The sequence below is a fragment of the Camelus dromedarius genome, chromosome 25 (assembly GCF_036321535.1).
Source record: "Camelus dromedarius isolate mCamDro1 chromosome 25, mCamDro1.pat, whole genome shotgun sequence".
Taxonomy (NCBI): Eukaryota; Metazoa; Chordata; class Mammalia; order Artiodactyla; family Camelidae; genus Camelus; species Camelus dromedarius.
In genome coordinates, this window is record NC_087460.1 from 1,258,693 (window position 1) to 1,278,884 (window position 20,192).

The window sequence follows — 20,192 nt, forward strand, 5'->3', positions numbered from 1 at the left end:
CTGCAGATTATACTCTATTACAGGCTATTACAGACAATGGCTGTAATTCCCTGTGCTATAAAGTATCCTCTTGTGCTCATCCATTTTGTAGCAGTTTGTATCTGTTAACCCCACACCCCTAATGTGTCCTTCTGCCCTTCAACCATGGGATTCTTTATGCTGGTGAAGGATTAAGAAGTGCTCAAATCTTACGCACTTCCTATGTTACACTATGTAACACAGAAAAGCATTAGTTACATATTAATTTATATGGTGGTCATAGCTTTCTGTTGGTTTATGTCACCTTAAAAGGTGTTTTTAATAAATGCTATGTTTATATTGAAAATAATGATGGTCAGATCTTAGCTGTAGCCTAAGGAAGCAGAAGCTCCATGTCTTTTTTGTTATTTTTTTTTAATTGAAGTATAGTCGATTTACAATATTGTGTTAGTCTCTGATGTGCAGCATAGTGATTCAGTTATACACACACACACAAACACACACACACACACACACACACACACATATTCTTTCTCAGATTCTTTTCCACTATAGGTTATTACAAGAATGTATTGCCCTGTGCTGTACAGCAGGACCTTGTTGTTTATCTATTATATATACAGTACTGTGTATCTGCAAATCCCAAACTCCTAATTTATTCTCCCATCTTTTCCCCCACTGGAACCATAAGTTTGTTTTCTGTCAGTGAGTCTGTTTCTGTTCTGTAAATAAGTTCATTTGTGTCATTTTTTAAGATTCCAAATATAAGTGATATCATATGGTATTCGTCTTTGTCTGGCTTATTTCACTTAGAATGACAATTTCCAGGTCCATCCATGTTGCTGCAAATGGCATGATCTCATTCTTTTTTATGGCAGAGTAGTATTCCACTGTGTATATACACTACATCTTTTTTATCCTTTCAGCTGTTGACAAACATTTAGGTTGCTATGTGTTTTGGCTATTGTAAATAGTGTTGTTATGAAAACTGGGGTGCATGTATCTTTTCAAACTGGAGTTTTCTCTGGATATATGCCCAAGAGTGGGACTGCTGGATCAAATGGTAAGTCTATTTTTAGTTTTTTTGAGGAATCTCCGTACCGTTTTCCACAGTGGATGCACCAAATTACAATCCCACCAACAGTGTAGGAGGGCTCCCTTTTCTCCACAGCCTCTCCAGCATTTCTTGTTTGTGGACTTTTGAATGAGGTGATACCTCATTGTAGTTTTGATTTGCTTCTCTGATAATTAGTGATATTGAGTGTTTTTTCACGTGTCTGTTGGCCACCTGTACGTCTTCTTTGGAGAGATGTCTGTTTAGGTCTTCTGCTCATTTTCGGATTGGGTTGTTTGTTTTTTTTTTGTTGTTGTTGTTAATGTGTATGAGCTGTTTATATATTCTGGAAATTAAATCTTTGTCAGTCACATCATTTGCAAATATTTTCTCCCATTCTGTATGTTGTCATTTTGTTTTGCTTATGGTTTCCTTTGCTGTGCAAAAGCTTGTAAGTTTAATTAGGTCCCATTTGTTTATTTCCGCTTTTATCTCCATCACCTGGGTAGACTGCCCTAGGAGAACATTGCTGAGATTTATGTCAGATAATGTTTTGCCTATGTTTTCTTCTAGGAGGTTTATAGTGTCCTGTCTTATATTTAAGTCTTTAAGCCATTTTGAGTTTATTTTTGTGTATGGAGTGAGGGAGTGTTAACTAACTTCACTGATTTACGTGCTGCTGTCCAGTTTTCCCAACACCACTTGCAGAAGAGGCTGTCTTTTCTCCATTGTATAATCTTGCCTCCTTTGTCGAAGACTGACCACAGGCGTGTGGGTTTAATTCCAGGCTCTCTCTTCTGTTCCGTTGATGCATATGCCTGTTTTTGTGCCAGTACCATGCAGTTTTGATGACTGTAGGTCTGCAGTAGTGTCTGAAGTCTGGGAGAGTTACTCCTCCAGGGAGGTGTAAGACCCAGGCTGCCGAGGTCCCGATGAGGCTCACTCACCTTCCGCTTTGCCAACTAGGACAACTTCTTAGCTTATGTATTATTTCTCAAAGCACGTCAAACTTGTTTTTTTTACATTTTTTTATTGAGTTATAGTCATTTTACAATGTTGTGTCAAATTCATGTCAAACTTCTAACACTTACAGGCATACGATCAGAGGACTGGGGGGCCAGGCTTCAGGAAGATCCCGAAGTCAGTGGTTTCCACTTCCCCGCAGCACTTTTGCAGCCACTCACGTGGTCCCTCTGCTTAGAACGTCTGATTTCCCTCCTCCGCTGTGGTTCCATCAGTTAGCAACCTAATCGCTCGGGGCAAAGTGATCAGTCACACTCCTATGGGCTTCTGCCCACATCTGACTGTCCTTCCAAAGGCAGAGCGCTTCCCTGAAACACGGGGTGCAAGGGGCTCCGAGAGGCTCTGTGGCCCCAGGGAGACCCCGGGACCCCAAGAAAGCCACTTCTACGCCTTGTCTTCTCCATCTGTAAAACCAGGCGCTGTCCCTGCACGTCCACGCGGTGCCCTCGGAGCTCTAGAGGGAAGCATGTGCCACCCCTGGGCTTCCTTCTCACGCCCAAGTGTGCCCAGCTTGGGCTTGGTCCCCTCAAGCGGCCAAACCAAGGAATCCTTGACGGTCCAGCGCGCACAGGTGACTCAGGTCAGGTACTTGAACTTTTTGGCCTTAGCTGGTACATGAAGCTTAAAAATAAACAGTAAACCACAGACAAAGAACCTCGCTGAACTCTAGGTCTCAGGACTGAGACAAGTTGTTGTAGGAGAAACCTGGACAGGGTTTTTGTGCGGTTTTCACGCCCTGACGCGGGAAGTGGGGGGCAGGGAGGCCACGCTTGGCGGGTGCGACCTCTTGGGGAACAGCTGGCACTCAGGAAAGCAGCGTCTCGCAGGACAGACGTGACTGTGATCTCCAGCTTCAGCCACCTTTTCTGGGGCGTGAAGAGTTAACACCAGCGAGGCTGGATTGTGGTTTTTTACCCCTTGAGATGGTGACTGGTTTTTTTAACCTTTAACCCTATCTTCTTGGCAGAAAAGGGTCCTGGCTGTGAACTCGGGGCCCATCCCGAGTGCTCCTCGTCGGGGTCTGACCTCGGGTAAGAAATGTAAATGCTCCAAATGGGACCTTCTGGCAAAGCCCGGCTCCGCGCCAGCTCCGTTCCAGAGGGGAGAACCTTCACCCACCGGCTCCTCAGGCGGCGGACGGCAGAGTCCCAGGCCTGGAGTTACAGCCAGTCCTGAGCAAGATGGGTCTCAGGCCCTCCTTGCCTTTGAAGTATTTATCAAGACACGACAGACCCATGAGGATCCTGACAAAAACGACCTTTACTGGTGGAGAGGGCACAGCCCTCGGGCTCTGGGGAAGCAGTGAAGCCCGCTGCCCCCGGGGGGGAGGGTTTGGGACTGAGTCAGCCCTTGTGAGTCCCACGGCCTCTGCCCACTTCCCTTGGAAAAGAGACTTGAACTGGTTACAAACAGTCCTTCTCCACCCCTGGGGCCTTCCGCACTGAAGGTCTGGAGAGGGCCGGCGTGCAGGAGCGCCTCCGCTCTCCAGCTGCTCTGCCTTCCCCCCTGCCCAGCCCGTTCTCTCTGCAGGGGAGGGCTAGCCCTGCTCCCCTGCTCATCCTGCCCCTCTCCCCTGCCAGCCCCAAGGTCACAGCACCAAGAGGGGGCTGTTCCGTGGAGAAAGGGCTAATACGGAAGTGACCACTAGAGGGTGACATGATCACACACAAGCACATTCGTCGGGGACCACGCAGGGCCACAGCCAGCCAGCCAGGCATCCAGCTGGAGCAGCTGACCACCCCCGGGCATCAGCACACGCACCCACAGTGAGCACACACACACCCTCTGTCCATCTGTCTGTCTGTCTCTCTCACACACATGCACACACACACAAACACACACACAGACCTACCCTGGGTAATCCCCTAGGGCCTCAGGCTTCCTGCAGGAAAGCCACCCCTCACCACTGCTCATGGAGGAGTCAGCATCTCGTTCCCTGGCAACCACTGCTTTCATGGACCCTGCGTATCTGGTGCCACACAGAAACCGCATCCCAGCAAGGTGGGATGACACACTGACGTCGTTAGGGCAGCGGAGCCTAGCAGTTTGGAAAGGGGTCACTGGGTCTAGACCTCAGAGCTCAAGTTCCAGTGCTGCTGGCTGTCTGGTCTTGAGCAAGTGACCCCTCTGGGCCGTGGCCTCCTGACCTATAAATGGAGGTGATGATGGAACCCATTTCATAGTTGTGCAGGTGAGCTGTTGTGAGGAGCTGGTAAGTTTATACACGGAAAGTCCGTTAAAGAACAGCCCGTACACAAGAAAAGCCCAATAAATGCCAGCCGCCTTCATGGCAGGAGCTGCCCTAAGAGGACACCTCCACTCGATCCTCGCAAACTCCCACATACAGACACCACTAGTCCCATTTTACAGACAAGAAAGCCGAGGCTCTGAGTGGTTACACAGCTTGTCCACAGTCACAGAGCTGAAGGAGGGGACAGCTCAGTGGTAGAGCGCATGCCTAGCATACATGAGGACCTGGGTTCAGTCCCCAGTATCCCCAGTTCCTCCATTAATAAATAAATAAATAAACCTAATTACTGCCCCCAACCAAAGGCGAGGGACACAAAGTCACAGAGCTAGTAAGTGACAAAATCAAGGTTTTAACCCAGAATCCGTCTGACCGAGACCCTGTGGTCCTTTACTACATCACGGGGAAAACTTCGGACTGAAAGGCAAAACATGGTGGCTGGGAACACAGGCTTTTCTTTCCCCCTATGTTATCTTAACTTCACTACAAAGGGAGAGCCTTCAAGGATTATAATTATATATATTATAATTATATAAATTACGTAATTTAAGAAAAGTTTTAAAGCAGAAGAAGGAAAGCTGGGAGGTTCTTCCAGCAGCACCCCTGGGAACCCGCTGGAAATGCAACTCCTCGGACCCCCCAGCCCTTTGGACCAGACGTCTCCGGGCTGCTCTGACGCAGGCTCAAGTTTGAGAACCACTGCTCTGAGCAAAGGAAAGCGTGCGAGCTGGTGGTGGAAGCCGAGGTCAGGGCCAGGGGACGCACATCCGTCCGGGACCCTGTCTTGGGGACTGAATGGAACACGTGCCCTCCCTGACTCAGGAGGAGAAGACCGAGGGCTCGCGCTCCGTGAAGCACCGTCTCATGATGCTCCTGTGTTGCTGTTTCCTCGCCTTTAACCTGCACGTTTCTTAAAAACAGGAAACAGCATTAAAAAAATGCTTAACTGTCAGCAAGTATGTATCTGTACAATTTGGGGGCACATCTGTGTGGCGCTTTTTTTGGATGGCATATTTATAGAAGGAAAAACCAGAAGCAGCGTGGATGAGGTCCCTGCTAGGGGCCGGGCTCCGCGCCAGGACCCTCCTCCCCCGTGCGCGGGTTTTCTCAGTGAATTCTCCCAACAGCTCAGTGACCGGGAACTACTTTTTCTATCTCTAAAATGGGGAGACTGAAGCTCAGAGCATTTCAGTCACTTTGCCAGAGATCATGCAAGGATCATGGGAGAGCCTGGATTCCAGTGCAGGACGTCGGAGGGCAAGTCTGCTGGAAACTTGGCTCCCCCGCGTTGCCGCCTGGGGAGCCGTGATTGCTCAGGGGCCTTGGGTCGCAGGCACATCAGCCCCCCCGGGCCAGGCCCTCCCTGGGGGCAGGCAATCTCTGCATGGCTCCCCCTTTCCACCCCCCAGGGGTGTGCAGCACCAGGCTCTATTGTTGGAGGCGGGGAAATGAGGAGAAAGCCAGCTGATTTAAAAACAAGGTTTTTCAAGGCAATCTCTGTTATGAAAACAGTAGCCAACCATGAATGAAAATATTATTTATTTATTTTCTTAATGTAGGTGCTGGGGCCTGAGCCTAGGACCTCACGCACGCCAGGCACGCGCTCTGCCACTAAGCTGGTTCCCTCCCCCAGAGCCCAAAATTTCTACCTTCAGAAGCCAAATTCCAGTTCCAGACAAACACGAGTTAAAATGAAGGTTTCTTATTCTTGAAAGAGAATTTTTTTAAAAAGAAAAAAGTTAAGAATTCTTTGAAAAGGTGATTTTAAAAATTGACCTGATGCTTCAATACTGAGGAACCAAAACAAAGTATGTCACCGTATGTTTGCTACGAGAGCGTTATTTCCCCCTAAACCCGTAAGGAAAACCCAGCCTGTTCTCTACGTAAGGTGCCACCCCACGCAGTGACCTTCCTCCCACCGACACCTATTCAAATTCGAGGCATCTCTGCAGTGGTCTTCTAAACTGAAAACACTTTATTTACCACCGTTACTCCGTTGGCACGTACACCCCTGACAAACAGGGTCACTGTTTTCTAGCGCATCCCTGGATCCTGAGGCCTTAGAGGCAGAAACACCCTCTGCGCCTTCGTTCACTCCGGGACACACAGCGGTGGTGCGCGCCAGCTGTGTGACCACCTCCCGAACGATCGGGGAGAGAAAACCCACGCTGCCAAGCACTACGTGCTTGGAGATGGCTGGTTTTTAGTTTAGGGTTGTCGTATCTACCTGTTTCGTAACAAGCACCTAGCAGCTTGTGAACATTAACAAATCACTGCTGATCTGTGGGGCTATTGGGCCAACAGCTCTGTAAGCCTTTGGTCCGGTGCCTGTGTATGAAAACATACATCAAACTCAACAGCTGCAAATTACAAATTTCAAATGGCAACCCCATTTGCAGAGTAGGAGGAAGGAATGTCCACTCATCTGGGGGTGATTATTAATAGCACCCCATTTCTCTTGCATGAGTTTTTCCAGCTTGACACAAACTGGACTGTGCCTCCAGCTACCCAGATTCAAGCCCTCATTTTCATTGGGGTGGATAAAGCCCTTGTCTAAGGGACACAGCAAACAAACAACTCGGGGGAGAGCACACAAACATTTCAGGGTGTTCCTGGCAAGGTGCTGATGTGAGAACAATTTTCACCCACCTTTCCTATTTATTTACATCTTTATTTCAGGATGTTTGGTCTGTTTAAAATCTTTTCGTTTTTAATTGTGGTAAAAACACGTATAACATAAAACTTAACCATCTTAATCATGTTAAAGTGTACGATTCAGTAGTGTTAAGTATATTGTGCAACAAATTTCCCAAATTGTTCATCTTGCAAAACTGAAACTCTATTTCCATAAACAACTGTCCCTCCCCCAGCCTTTGGCAACCACCCTTCTACTTTCTGTTTCTGTGGTTTTGACTACTCTTCATACTTCATGTAAATGAAACGACACAGTATCTGTCCTTTTGTGTCTGGCCTGTTTCACTTGGCATAATGTCCTCAAGTTTCCTCCATGTTGTAGTAGCCTGTGTCAGGACTTCCTTCCTCTTCAGGGCTGAATAATATTCCACCGTGTGCACAGACCACATTTTGTTTATCCATCATCCATCAACAGGCACTCAGGTTACTCCCACTTTTTGGCTGCTGCAAATAATGCTGTGAACTTGTTATATAGAAGTAGACATTCTTCACGACTCTGTTTTATTTTCTTTTGATATATACCCAGAAGTGGAGTTGCTGGCTCATAGGGCAGTTCTATTTTTAAGTTTTTGAGGAGAAGCCATATTGCTTCCCCAAGTAGCTGTGCCATTCTGCATTCCCACTAGCAGCGCACCAGGCTTCCAGCCCTCAGCCTCCTCAACACTCGCCATTTTCTGTTTTATCAGCAGCAGCCATGCTCGTGGGCATGAGGTGCATCTTACTGCGGTCTCGATGGCTGTCTCTGTAGTGACCAGCGATGCTGAGCACCTCTTCCTGTGCTTGTTGGCCACCTGTGTGTCTTCTTCGGAGAAATGTCTGTCCAGACCCTTTGCCCTTTACTCAGTCAGGTTATTCTGCTGTTGCTTCTAGTTAAGGCTTCTATTTGCAGTCACTCTCCCTCCCTGAGCCGTGCCCCGGGATACTCTCCTGCTTAGAACGACTTAGGAATAGAATGTATGCTGTTCTCGAGAAATCTTGAAGTTGCAAAGTAGCTGGAAAGGCGCCCTCTTATAGACCTCAGACGTCCACTGCTGTTGGTGGCCCAGAACTCCTGGAGTCTTTCATCAAGACACTGTATCATTGTTTCTGCTCTCGCACACCACACAGCAGGCACTGTGCCGTGGGTACGTTAGAGTTAAGATGAAACACACGCAACATATTTTAACGCCTTTGATCCAACACCCGCCAGCTAGACTCTGGGTCACTGTTTTTGGACACATATATTCTTTTATTTTTTTTTGCTTAACACGTTTATTGTGGTCTGGTGCCTGTACAGTCAACTACACATATTTCAGATGCACAACTGGCTGAACTCTGATAGACGTATACACCCATGAAACCACGGCCACAATCAAGACAGCAATTTTCGGACTCCCAATTTATCCCTTCCCACCCCCTCTACTTCCTGGTAACCATGTTTGTTCTCTATGTCTGTGAGTCTGTTTCTGTTTTGTAGATGAGTTCATTTGTGGACACATACACTTTTGTTGTGGGGGGGGTGGGTGTTAGCTTTATTTATTTATTTATTTTTAGAGGAGGGGACTGAACCCAGGACCTCATGCCTGCTAAGCACGCGCTCTACCACTGAGCTGTACCCTCCCCCTTGCGGACATTTATGTTCTTGAAAGAGGAGTTGAAAAGTGACAGGTCCCTTCTGATCTTCCCTGCCAGATCTTCCCTCTCTGTGAGGATGTCTGCAACCTTAAGTCAGACTGACCTTTGGGTTGGGCCTCTCAATTTTCCCAAGCCCCACTGAGATGAAAAACAAACCCTATTTGAAAAACAAGTGTTTTCAAAATTCTTGGTAAAGCTTTGGTGCCTCTCCACACAGAACTACGTCCTCTGCTTCTGCAGTTCTGTGCTCATTCAGAAAACAACTCCACCTTGGCTACAGCTTGCTGAATCACACAGGAAAACCTCAACGCGCGCTCAGAACGAGCAGCTCCCCACAGGTCTTCTAGGTCGATATCCATCTTTTCCAGACAATCAGACTCTGGTCTATGATTTCTGTCCCAAATCACAGCCAAAACCAAAACCCCCAAGAAGCCAGTGCGTGCAGAGCCATCCCTACTGTCGGGCCTGCATTTGAACAATGAGCAACTGAGGACACAGCGGGACTCAGAGAGGCTCCTGGTTTCACAGGGACTTGCTGTGGCAAGGATCCCTGCGGACTGTCCAGTCCGTCTGCCCCGTGTAACAGGAGGAAACTGAGACCAGAAAGGGGAGGTACTCCCTTGGTGCCCCGAGATGGCTCACCTGCTGCTTCTTGGCGTTTCCTATTTACTGAACATGAAAAACTCATATTGCTGAGAATCCTCACAGTGTATGTTTGATGGCCTTCAGCAAAAGGCCCTGTATGAGTAAAATTCTAGAGTTCGACTGAAAAAAAAGTTTTGCTAGAACGAGGAGCAGGGGGTCAGCTTCTAGGGAAAGTGCTTCCAGGAACTTCCGCAGGACTTCTCAGGAGAGCAGTGGCCTGTCTGGAGCAGGGGCAGGCCAGCTAAGCTCCTTCTCTCGCCTCAGCCCTCCTTTACACAGCCCCCCGCCGGCCCCCGGTATGCGGTGGAGCACTGTGTTCCGTGCTAGGTAGGATTAAGGTGTTTTGGATTAAGCACTTGAGATCAACACAAACACATCCACAGAACAACAGGAAAAGCCACTTGCATGGAGCGCTGAAGGCAAAAGTTTAGGCAGCAGTGATGGGGAGACCCATGGCATAGCACAGATCCGCCCCAGGGGAGGAGTGCCAACCCACATGTGCCCCGGAACAGTGACCCTCATTGCCACAGCACGTGTGGAACCCGCGAGTGACCAACACAACCCTACATGATTTCAGGGGGTATGAAACTCTCTGGGCCTCTCACCATGTGCCACGTGGGTGAAGAACTTTGCTTCTTCATTTCCTGATCTAGGAACAGGAGAGGTGGGTGGAGACGCTCAGTGAGTCTGGGCTCACTCGGTTCAGCACTGGTCTCTTGGGCAAAAGAGAAGTGGCCGAAAGTTGACCTCATCTACTGCACACGGCACCCACTGGTCACCTTGTTCAGGTCCTCAAAGAATCAATGACGCCATCTTCCTTTTCTGAATGTGGAATCAGGTTGTCTTGCATCCATAAATTCATTAAAAAGACAGCGGGTCATTTCCTGACTCAAAAATTCCTGGTTTAGGGGCAGTTTAAAGGAAGCTCTGAAATCCTGTTCTCTGGGCATTTAAGACCCGGGAGTCACATCCTAGAATGGAGCCTCCGTGGTCCCACAGAACACAGTTCGCAGGCCGACAGACATCCCTGGAGCACCGTAAACCAGGTCCAGTCGCCGTTCTATTTTATCAAAAGGTAGGTCTGCAGTGGCGCGCACATACACCGGCCACAGCCCGCACATCGCCCGCCTGCAGGGCTCTGGCGCGGCGGCCTCTCCGGGCGCGAGGCAGGCGGAGAGCCGCGGGGCAGCCGCCGGCGCGCGGCCAAGTGCGGAAGGGGAGGAAGCTCTGATGCAGGAGCCGCGGGGCGCGCACGGGCAGCGGCGTCTGGAAACACCCGGAACATGCTAGAAGGAAGTGGTCACGGCCAGCTCCAGAGCGAGGGCTGGGAGGGCCCGCGTCCGGCTGTGGGACGGGCGCGCCGAGCCGCGTCTCTCCGCCGTTCAGGGCACGAGCCCGCAGGGCACGGAGCCGTGGGAAGCCGCCCGCGGAGGAGGACCGGGGTGGGGGCCCGGCGCCGCGGAGCCAGGGGGGGCGCGGGGCGGACGCCGAGCAGCGGCCGCGGCAGGAGGGTCTTGCGGGAGGAGAAAGGGAGCGGGGTGGGAGGCTGGGCCGGGGGCCGGGCCCGGGCGGAGAGGTCCAGGACCCGGCGGCCCGGAGCCCAGACGCGGACCGGGCGTGGCCGCCGGCTCCCTGTGGGCGGCGGCGGCGGCGGCGGCGGAAGCGGCGGCCCGGCCCGGCACGGCCGGCGCCCCGACGGCGCGCACAGGGTTAACCCGCGGCGGGCCGGCGCTCGGTTTCCAGGGCAACGCCGGCAGTTCCGGCGCGCAGGCTCGTACCATCGCGCGCGCGCGGGGGAGCGCGGGGGGCGGGGGCGCGGAGGCGCGGAGAGCAGCGGGTCCGGCCCGGACGCCCCCGGCGCGGCCGCCGCTCGCCCCGGGTCGGCTCCGCGCGCGCGCTCCGTGCCGGCCGGCGCTGCCCCGCGCGCGGACGCGGGGGCCGAGCGCGCGCCGGGCCGAGGTCCCCCCGCCGGGGCGGCCGAGTGCGGGCGGCCCGCTGGCAGCTTTGAAAAGCGGGCGAGGACAAAGGCGGCCGCAGCCTCCCGGCGCCCAGCCCGAGCGCGCAGCCCGGCCCGCGCGGCGCCGGAGGATGCGGCCGGGGGCGCGGCGGCGGCGGCGGGGCGGCGCGGGCCGGGCGCGGCGGGGCTAAGCCCAGCGGGGGCCGGGCCGCGGGGGCGCCCGCCCGGGATGTGAGCGCCGAGCGCGCCGGGCGGGGAGGGCGGGCAGGGCGGCAGGAAGGACGCGCGGACGGGAGGAGGAGCGGCGCCGAGCCGGAAGGCGGGAGGCGCGTCCGTTGGGCCCGCGGCGCGGCCGGTCAGCCGCCTCGTCGCTCGGGCAGGAGCGCGGCCCGCGCCTCCTCCCCGGCGCCGCGGGGAGGAAGATGGAGACGCACATCTCGTGCCTGTTCCCCGAGCTGTTGGCCATGATCTTCGGCTACCTGGACGTGCGCGACAAGGGGCGCGCGGCGCAGGTGTGCACGGCCTGGCGGGACGCCGCCTACCACAAGTCGGTGTGGCGGGGGGTGGAGGCCAAGCTGCACCTGCGCCGGGCCAACCCGTCGCTGTTCCCCAGCCTGCAGGCCCGGGGCATCCGCCGGGTGCAGATCCTGAGCCTGCGCCGCAGCCTCAGCTACGTGATCCAGGGCATGGCCAACATCGAGAGCCTCAACCTCAGCGGCTGCTACAACCTCACCGACAACGGCCTGGGTCACGCGTTCGTGCAGGAGATCGGCTCGCTGCGCGCGCTCAACCTGAGCCTCTGCAAGCAGATCACCGACAGCAGCCTGGGCCGCATAGCCCAGTACCTCAAGGGCCTGGAGGTGCTGGAGCTGGGCGGCTGCAGCAACGTCACCAACACCGGCCTGCTGCTCATCGCCTGGGGCCTGCAGCGCCTCAAGAGCCTGAACCTCCGCAGCTGCCGCCACCTCTCGGACGTGGGCATCGGGCACCTGGCCGGCATGACGCGCAGCGCGGCCGAGGGCTGCCTGGGCCTGGAGCAGCTCACGCTGCAGGACTGCCAGAAGCTCACGGACCTCTCCCTGAAGCACATCTCCCGGGGGCTGGCGGGCCTGCGGCTCCTCAACCTCAGCTTCTGCGGGGGCATCTCGGACGCGGGCCTGCTGCACCTGTCGCACATGGGCAGCCTGCGCAGCCTCAACCTGCGCTCCTGCGACAACATCAGTGACACGGGCATCATGCACCTGGCCATGGGCAGCCTGCGCCTCTCGGGGCTGGACGTGTCCTTCTGTGACAAGGTGGGGGACCAGAGCCTGGCTTACATCGCGCAGGGGCTGGACGGCCTCAAGTCCCTGTCCCTCTGCTCCTGCCACATCAGCGACGACGGCATCAACCGCATGGTGCGGCAGATGCACGGGCTGCGCACGCTCAACATCGGCCAGTGCGTGCGCATCACGGACAAGGGCCTGGAGCTGATCGCCGAGCACCTGAGCCAGCTCACCGGCATAGACCTGTACGGCTGCACCCGCATCACCAAGCGCGGCCTGGAGCGCATCACGCAGCTGCCCTGCCTCAAGGTGCTCAACCTGGGCCTCTGGCAGATGACGGACAGTGAGAAGGTCAGGTGAGGGCGGCAGGCCCACTCCCCTCGTCCCGCCCTGCTCGTCCTGCGGCCCCGCGCTCCCTCCACACTTACACGCAAACCCAGGTCACTGCGCCGGGTGCGGTGAGGACGGTGACCCGCAGCCCCGGGCTCATCCCCGCCTCCCCACCCCTCCCCGCCTCCTCTTTGCGTCCGGGGCCCCTCTGCTACCCCCACTCTCCCCCTTTCCCTGAGGATGCAGTGATGGACTCGCTGCCCACCACCCACTCCGCCCTGCAGGGGTCTGAAGGGCGGAGGAGCCACTGTCTCCCCGCAGCGCCGCATTTGGAAATGGAGGTGGGGCGGGTGGGGGCGGGGAGTGACCAGTCCTTTCAGCCCCGGGGAGTTGAGGAAAATGTCTGCCTTCACTTAAGCTTTCATTTCAATACTGTGATCTGGTTTTTATTTTGCAATGTATAAAAGCAAACCCGACTACAACGGCCTTTTCACCCTTCGTCCACTTTGTAGCTAATCCCAGGCTCTCCGGTCACTCTCTCTTACAGCTCCTCACTCAGCCCATTTGTGTTGTCTTTTTTTTTTAGTTTTTGAAGAAATTTGACATGGTCCCCTTTTTTTCTGCTGAATATATTCTATATATTATATATATATAAATTATATATATATATATATATATATATATATTTGTCTGGCTACCTCGTTTTAGTTTACTTTCTTCTCTGAAGCCCTGGAATTCTACGAGAGAGTTATTTTGAGAGTGAAACATTTGTGTGCCTGGACTGGAAAGATGCCCATTGGGTTTGTCCATCTTTTTTGTTTTGGCTTCTTCCCAAACCCCATCCATCCATTGTACTCTCTGCACATTCTGGCCATAATTTTCTTTTTTCTCCTTGTCCATAGGGATGTGAGGGCCCAACGGTGTTCCTAAATCTTGACTTAATTTATAGCACAAATGTGTGGGAGACGTGAGAGTTGAACCGGTTTTTTGGTTTGGTTTTTTATTTTTTTGGTCTGTTTGTTTGAGATGCAGATTGTGTATTGAAAATGATGATTATATATGCAAATTATGCCCCACCCCCACCCTCTTCCAAGTTTCCCCACGAAAAGGTCCCAGCAGCGAGGCTTCCTGTCGGAGCAGAGGGGCAGACTTGACTTCGCCCCTGGGGGTGTACTGTGGAGGGGAGCAGACGGAAATCCACGTCTTCTCTCTGTTCTGTTCATAAAAATGGGAGTTTGTGGGTTTTTGAAAATTGTTTCTAAACAGAGGAGTAAACGACGCTCTTTAGTTTGGTGGGGGTTGGGACTTGTGGCTTTTTAAAAAAATCACTTTTCAGTAGGATGTATATTTCTGTTGGATTTTTTTGTTTATTTTTTTAGAATCCTCCAGAGCAACATGCGAGACCATGGAGTTAAAGAAACCCAGAGACCTTTATCAATTAATTGTACTGTTTGTGAATTTGTATAAAAACAAAGATCCTCTTAAAACATTTATATTCTTACAGTAAAAGGTTAAACTGATATTTATATAATAAAAGAGGAAATATGAAGTATGTTTTTGAAAAAAAAAAACAAAAACAAAAAAACAAAAGCCTTGTATCTGTGAATTATTTTTAAGGCTGTGTGTTTGGGTCCATGCCAAAGTAGGAGGTGCTGTTTGTGTCTCTAAAAGTGTAAGGTGTAGAGTCCGGTGCATCCTGTGTGGTGTGAGTAAAGTTCGTGGTTAAAATTTATCCTGTATAAGGTTTACTACTGACATCTAAATGTTCTGTTTCTAGAATGTGATTAGAATGGAGATATATATCATTTTTCGTTCTAAACTGTCAACAACATGGAAATTTAAAGAAACTGAACAAAATGAAACTTTTCTTAAACCAGACTTGTAAGAGTCACAATTTCACCAGGGTGGCCAGTCTTTCTCTGTGGACATGAGATCTAGGGGGGATGTTCGAGAAGTGGGTCATGAGATGTGGAAGTGGGAAGAGAGCTGGGTTTCTGGGCCCTTGAGTGGGCGTGGGGGGGTGTGGATGGGGCTGGGGTGCGGTAGGGCTGCAGCCATTGTTGGGAAAGGTCAGGGCGCTCAGCCATGCAGATGACTCTCCCAGTGTGTGGGGGGGTCCCAGCGAGGGGAGGAGGCCCCAGCCCTCTTTAGCATTCTCCGCCAGGCCAGCCCTGCTTATTGGACCACTTTCCCGGGGGCGGGGAGGCCGCCTGAGTTCTTGCATATTTGCATTTTAAGCATGTGCAGTGCTAAGGCTGAGATCCACTCCGGTGAGGGTTCTTTGACTGAATTCGGGGCAGACAGATGAATGCCAACAATTCCAGCAAAGAGTAACTCAGCAGTCGGACAGCCGCGCTGGGGCTGTGGAAGCCGAGGAGAGTGAACGCCCAGACAGTGGGGTTATAGTCCTGGTTTCATGCAGGTCTGCCTCCACTGTCGCCGAGATTTTTTTTTCAATACTGATCTCAGGAGGAGCTGATAAGAGTCGCATAAAACTTTTCCTGGATCAACACCTCTTTCCAGGAAGAGAGCTCAGACCAGGTTTCTCTCGGGTAAGGTTGTTTTGTCAAGTTTCCAAACTTGCAGCTCGGGGTTGTCACAAAAGCCACATTGTTCCTTCTTGGAGAGACATCACAGTGGGTCTAATGGAGCCTGACGCTAGATCCATCTTCCTTTTCTTCGGGGAAGGTGGGGAAGGTGGGGAAGGTGCGGATCGCTTTCCTCCCTCTTAGGTTACAGAGCTTATGGCCTGGCCTGGGGGGAAGAAATGCGTGCAGGGACCTTGAATTAGGGTCAGCTTTCTAGCTGAGCGGTCGCCGCTACCGCACGCGAAGGAGCTCTTAGACTGTTTCCTTCCAAGAGACTGTGGCTGTGCAGAGCTGGTCAGTGAAAATCTGGGCACCTTCCGTGTCAGGCTCTGCGCTCACACGCTTTAATATGAAAAAGTAATCCTGCCAGCTGTCACCAGGGGGTTCTCTGCTTTTCTACTTTGTTTTGGTTTTTACTTGAAAGGTGACATACAAGCTTGACTAAAGGCTGGAAAATTCGAGTTCGGAAGTTAAAATCGTGGGTCCAGTGTCCTCATCCTGAACTGGACACACTTAAGAATGTATGTGGAGGGTCTCTGGGAAAGATGGATAATCCTCTCACCTTCATCTGTCAAGGCTGACTGCTGATCCCTCAACCTTTCTGGATGGAAAGAAGGGAATCTGGGTTGACAACCTATGGTGTGCTTTGCCTGGTACTTGTGAAACTCTCAAAGCAACCTGCTGCAAAGGTACCTTCTTTTCCAGGTCAGAATACTGCTTGCCGTAAGTCAGCCGCTCACCGAGGGGAGCCAGGACTCCAGTCCAGCTCCCTTCTGCTCCAGGAGAAGGCTCGCTTACTGATCGCACCTTGGTTTCCAGGAAGGCGACCTCACGGAAGCAAGTGGTGGCGGTTTGAACACCATATGGACAAGCTTATGCCAAGGACATCATTTAAAAGGGAATAAAAATGGATTTGCCATCACCATACCTACAAGAATGGAAGGAAATGCTTCTGAGGAATAGAACTACTGAGAACGTGCATGGATATGCACTTTGCGGGAGGTGCGCACGTTGAAAGGCACTTGAGCGCAAAACCTGGTGCAGGCATTTGCAGAAACGTCAGGACTGAAAAGCCCGAACAGGGACTCGGCGTGGACGTTCTCGTCTAGAAGCGGGAAACCTTGACAGGAGCCTCTGCGTGGTCGTCGAGAAAGGGCCCCCGGACCTGCCGAAGTGTCACGGGGCGAGAGCCCTGCGAGGTCGCCGTGAAGACACCGAGCCTAAGTGCGCTGCGGCCTTCGGGCCGTTTCTGCAGCAACCCACCCCCGGCCCCGGCGGGCCTCCAGCTGAGGGTGCTGGGCGTCACTGCGCGGTTCTTCCTGCCGAGGACAGCCTCCTGCACAGCCCCGCCCACGCCCTGCAGCCCACGTTGGGCGGCCCAGCCGAGGAGGCGCCGGCCTGACTTAACGGTACAACCTCACATAGTGAAGAAGATTCGCGTCAACAGCGAAGATCTGGAAAAGCAAGTGTCCCTTTTGTTGCCATTTCTTTTCAAAGGTGAGAGCTTCCTCTTGAACAGGGACGCATGACGCACGTAGGCTGAGGCACGCCAGCCCCCACCCAGGGGTTTCCTGCCGCGGTTGCTTAGATGCCGGCCTTGGAGTACAAGTCAACCCTTCACTTTTGACTGAGAGAACTTGAACCCAAGTTTTCAAAGGAGGAAGGGTGACCCCAGGGACCACGGTGTTTCCAAAGACTAGGACCCCCTTGATTAAGAGACCAGATTTGTACAATGAAACCGAGACCTCATGCCACTCCTGACGGCCTCTGCCCCGTCCCTCTGCTCCAGGGCTCTGCTGGGGCGAAGGGGCCACAGTGAGTGACCGGGGGTCCCCTCTCTGCTGCCCTTTTCCCCTGCATCAGACATCACCCCCTTTAAAAAGTGAATTTTGGTCCTTTCATAGAGGCAAGACCTAAACGTGTGCACTGTGACCCCTGAGGAGTCGTCATGAGGCTTCTGGTGAAATAACGCACAGGGCTGGAAATCGGAAGGCCTCGGCCAGCCCTCAGCTGACGCCAGGCCACGCCGTTCCGTCAGGTGCTTGTTCAGATCGCAGCAGCTAGTTACGTCTTGTCGGGAAGCGAATGTTGTCGGGGGAGACGCCGTGCTTGGGTCGGTGCCGACGAGGGAAATTTAGAACCGAGGTCAGTGCGCAGCTGGAGTTAAGAGCCCGCATGCAGGCCTCGGGCGGAACAGCGGGTGTTTCCAGACAACTGGTAACGTTCGGTTTCCACAAACGGTCGGTTTCAGTCTTTTCCTCTTTCCCAGGGGTCGCCCGGCCACTGCCTGGTGGGGCGGCCTGTCCCGCCCAGAGCACCTGCATGTGTGCAAAACCATGACTTCCAGTGTCGGTTCCAGAGAAGGTCGGCCTGAGGTCAGCCCTCGAGGGCGCACGTCAGCATGCCCCCAGCAAGACAGCAGAAGTGGGATTCCCCCGCCCACCCAGTGCTACCCAGAGAAGGGCGCACGTCCTCTTTAAAGACTAACATCTTCACGATCTCAGTCGTCTTCCACTTTGATCCTGTAAAGGACAAATGCCCCAGGCCCTTGTCCTCCGCTCTCACTGGTGAGCAGGGCAGCATCCTGGCCACACAGGAGGGGCGTGACCAGCGAGCCGGGTGGGGACACGGACAGGCCGGGCGGAAGCGCTGTCCCTGCCTCGGAAACCTGGTGGACACTGGACATTCAACTTCATCAACGGGGAAGAGGCTGTGCCCTGGTGACGGTGTGGGTGGGTGTCGGAGCAGCTGCCCCAGACCTTACCCGCCACCCGGTCTGGTCCCAAAGCTGGAGGGGCTGGGGGCCTGTCCTGGGGCCAACAGCTGACCCCCGCTGCTGAAGGGAGCTGAGCGAGAGCACGTCGTTTTCATTCGGAGTGAAAAAACCCGAATGTTGAGTTACTACTTAACAAGCATTACAGGTTTTTCAAGGAGCTAGAGAGCTCGTGTGAGGAGCTGGTTAATGGGCCTGGGGTCCAGGGTGGCCTGAAGGTGGGGTCCAATCGTCTCCTGTTGTCCTCGGCACCAGAGCTAGTGCCTCAGCACCACTCTGTCACAGACGGTGACATGCAGTGCAGACCCACCCATTGGTGCCTGGACGGCCTCCACCCTGCGACCCGCACGTCCAACAACCACCAGGTGCCACCTCGCGGGAACATGGGCTGTTTTGTCTTCACTCAGCGGTAAAATGTCTGGACTTTGCAGATGTGTTAGGGACAAATCCCTGTTGTCCAGAAAAAATAAAAGGGCCTCGTGTGTCATTTCACATGACCTTGCCCTCCGCAGGGTGCTGCCTGTTCACAGTGACCCCGCACGGATCCGGGTCCAAGTCACTGGAAATGGACTATGGGGAACTAGTTGAGGCCAGATTAATTTTTTATAAATCGTGTGGAATTACTCCAAAGGGCTTGCAAAGCATAGTTCTTCCTCCTCTAAAAAGATGATGAAAGAATTTACTACAAAGGTCCATGATGGGGTTCCTCCTTAGGAAATCTTTACCCCAAACTCACGTCTTCATGAACACACATGTACACTTGTGTAGCAACAGCTACCAGCTTCTGTTCTGGTCTCCGGTCTCTAAATAGGGAGGGATCCCCCCAAATTAGTCCTGATACTCCTTAGAATCTTTAGTAAATTGGACAGGTGGGCAAAGTAAAGGAGGAGTTGCCACAGGTAAACCCCTCAAATTCCTAGCGTTCTTAGATGGAAGACGGCGTTTCGGAGAGTTGTGTTTTTCCTGCCGTGTTTTAAACTAGCTTCAGAACTGAGAGCCCACTGCTATAAGCTACTACAAAAAAAAAAAAAAAAAAAAAAAAAGAAGAAGAAGAAAGCAAGAAAAAAGAAGGAAAAAAGGGCCAGCGGGTGTGCCTTGAGCAAACCCGATGAAAACACAAAATTAAAGTGACAATGTTTAGTTCCAGTCTGTTTCAAATGCACAACATTTAGACAGTCTCTGCGGAATCTACAAAAGCAGCATGGCCAGGTTCTGTGCTCCAGGTTTTGTGAAGCTCACAGCTTGCTGCTGTAGGACGCAGAGAAGGTCCTGGATTGTCTAAGCCTGGACTAGACGGCTGGCTGGCTTTTCCAGCCCTCCCTGACCCCCGTCCGTGCACTTGAGCCAGAAGCCGGGCCGCCGTGCTCGGAGTCCACCAGCGGCAGTCAGCACAGGGTGACCCACAGGCAGGCAGCTGGCCTATCTTTCCCCCACAGAACCCCAGACACACGGCGGAAATTCCCTGCAGCAAGCTGGCACCAGATTCAGCAGCAAACACCCTCGTCGCGCTTGCCTCAGACGTGGAAACGACCACGCAAGTGAGGGGACAGAGGTCAAGCACTGCGCTTCCCTGAGAGGCAGCGGTGGGATGCCGCTCCTGCCTCCTCCTGGGCGGCTCCTCAACCTCCCCATCCCCCCGAGCCCCCTCCCACCCACGCACACGCCATTGACCCTCCCCCTGGGATGCAGCCGGGGTCACGTCCACCTGATGTCAGGGCTGGGAGTCCGGCTTTGTGCTTTTCTTTACCCAAAGTTTACTAGGAAGATTTCAGGACCCACTCTAAGGCGGAAAAGTAAAGTTAACACAAAACACTACGTATCTGTCTTCCACGTGCAAGAGGCAGTTTCTCCATCCACAGAGCCTGTGGGCCCTGCGTTCTGTCAGCAGGTGGCAGCATTGCCTGCGAGCTGGCAGCCCCGTGGGCGCCACGACCTACCCTGACAGGTGCCCTCTGGTCGCCTCCCCACAAAGAACATCCCAGCATCAGCGCTGGCGAGGGGGGGCGCTCACATGGCCAACAG

The 20,192-nt window shown here is 53.1% G+C and overlaps 2 protein-coding genes across 4 annotated transcripts in view; one reads left to right on the forward strand and one right to left on the reverse strand.

The window, feature by feature from the left end:
• WNT5B (Wnt family member 5B) overlaps nucleotides 1–20,192 on the reverse strand; it is a 77,455-nt gene that overhangs the window by 26,169 nt on the left and 31,094 nt on the right. The window contains exon 1 of one of the 2 annotated variants that reach the window (XM_031444391.2): nucleotides 9,863–10,904. The exons of the other annotated variant lie outside the window; for it this stretch is intronic. The gene's annotated coding sequence lies outside the window, so the exon portion shown is untranslated. Of the gene's footprint in view, nucleotides 1–9,862; nucleotides 10,905–20,192 lie in introns of those variants that run through there. 2 annotated transcript variants of the gene reach the window in all.
• On the forward strand, nucleotides 11,461–19,222 carry FBXL14 (F-box and leucine rich repeat protein 14). Of its 2 annotated transcripts, none has more exons than XM_010996418.3 (2): nucleotides 11,461–12,830; nucleotides 16,103–19,222. In XM_010996418.3, exons 1-2 carry the CDS (start codon nucleotides 11,637–11,639, stop codon nucleotides 16,196–16,198), a joined length of 1,290 nt encoding a protein of 429 aa, XP_010994720.3. In that variant the 5' UTR covers nucleotides 11,461–11,636; the 3' UTR covers nucleotides 16,199–19,222. The 2 variants fall into 2 exon arrangements, with proteins under 2 accessions (XP_010994720.3, XP_064334934.1); XM_064478864.1 differs by lacking the exon at nucleotides 16,103–19,222 and adding an exon at nucleotides 14,189–14,708.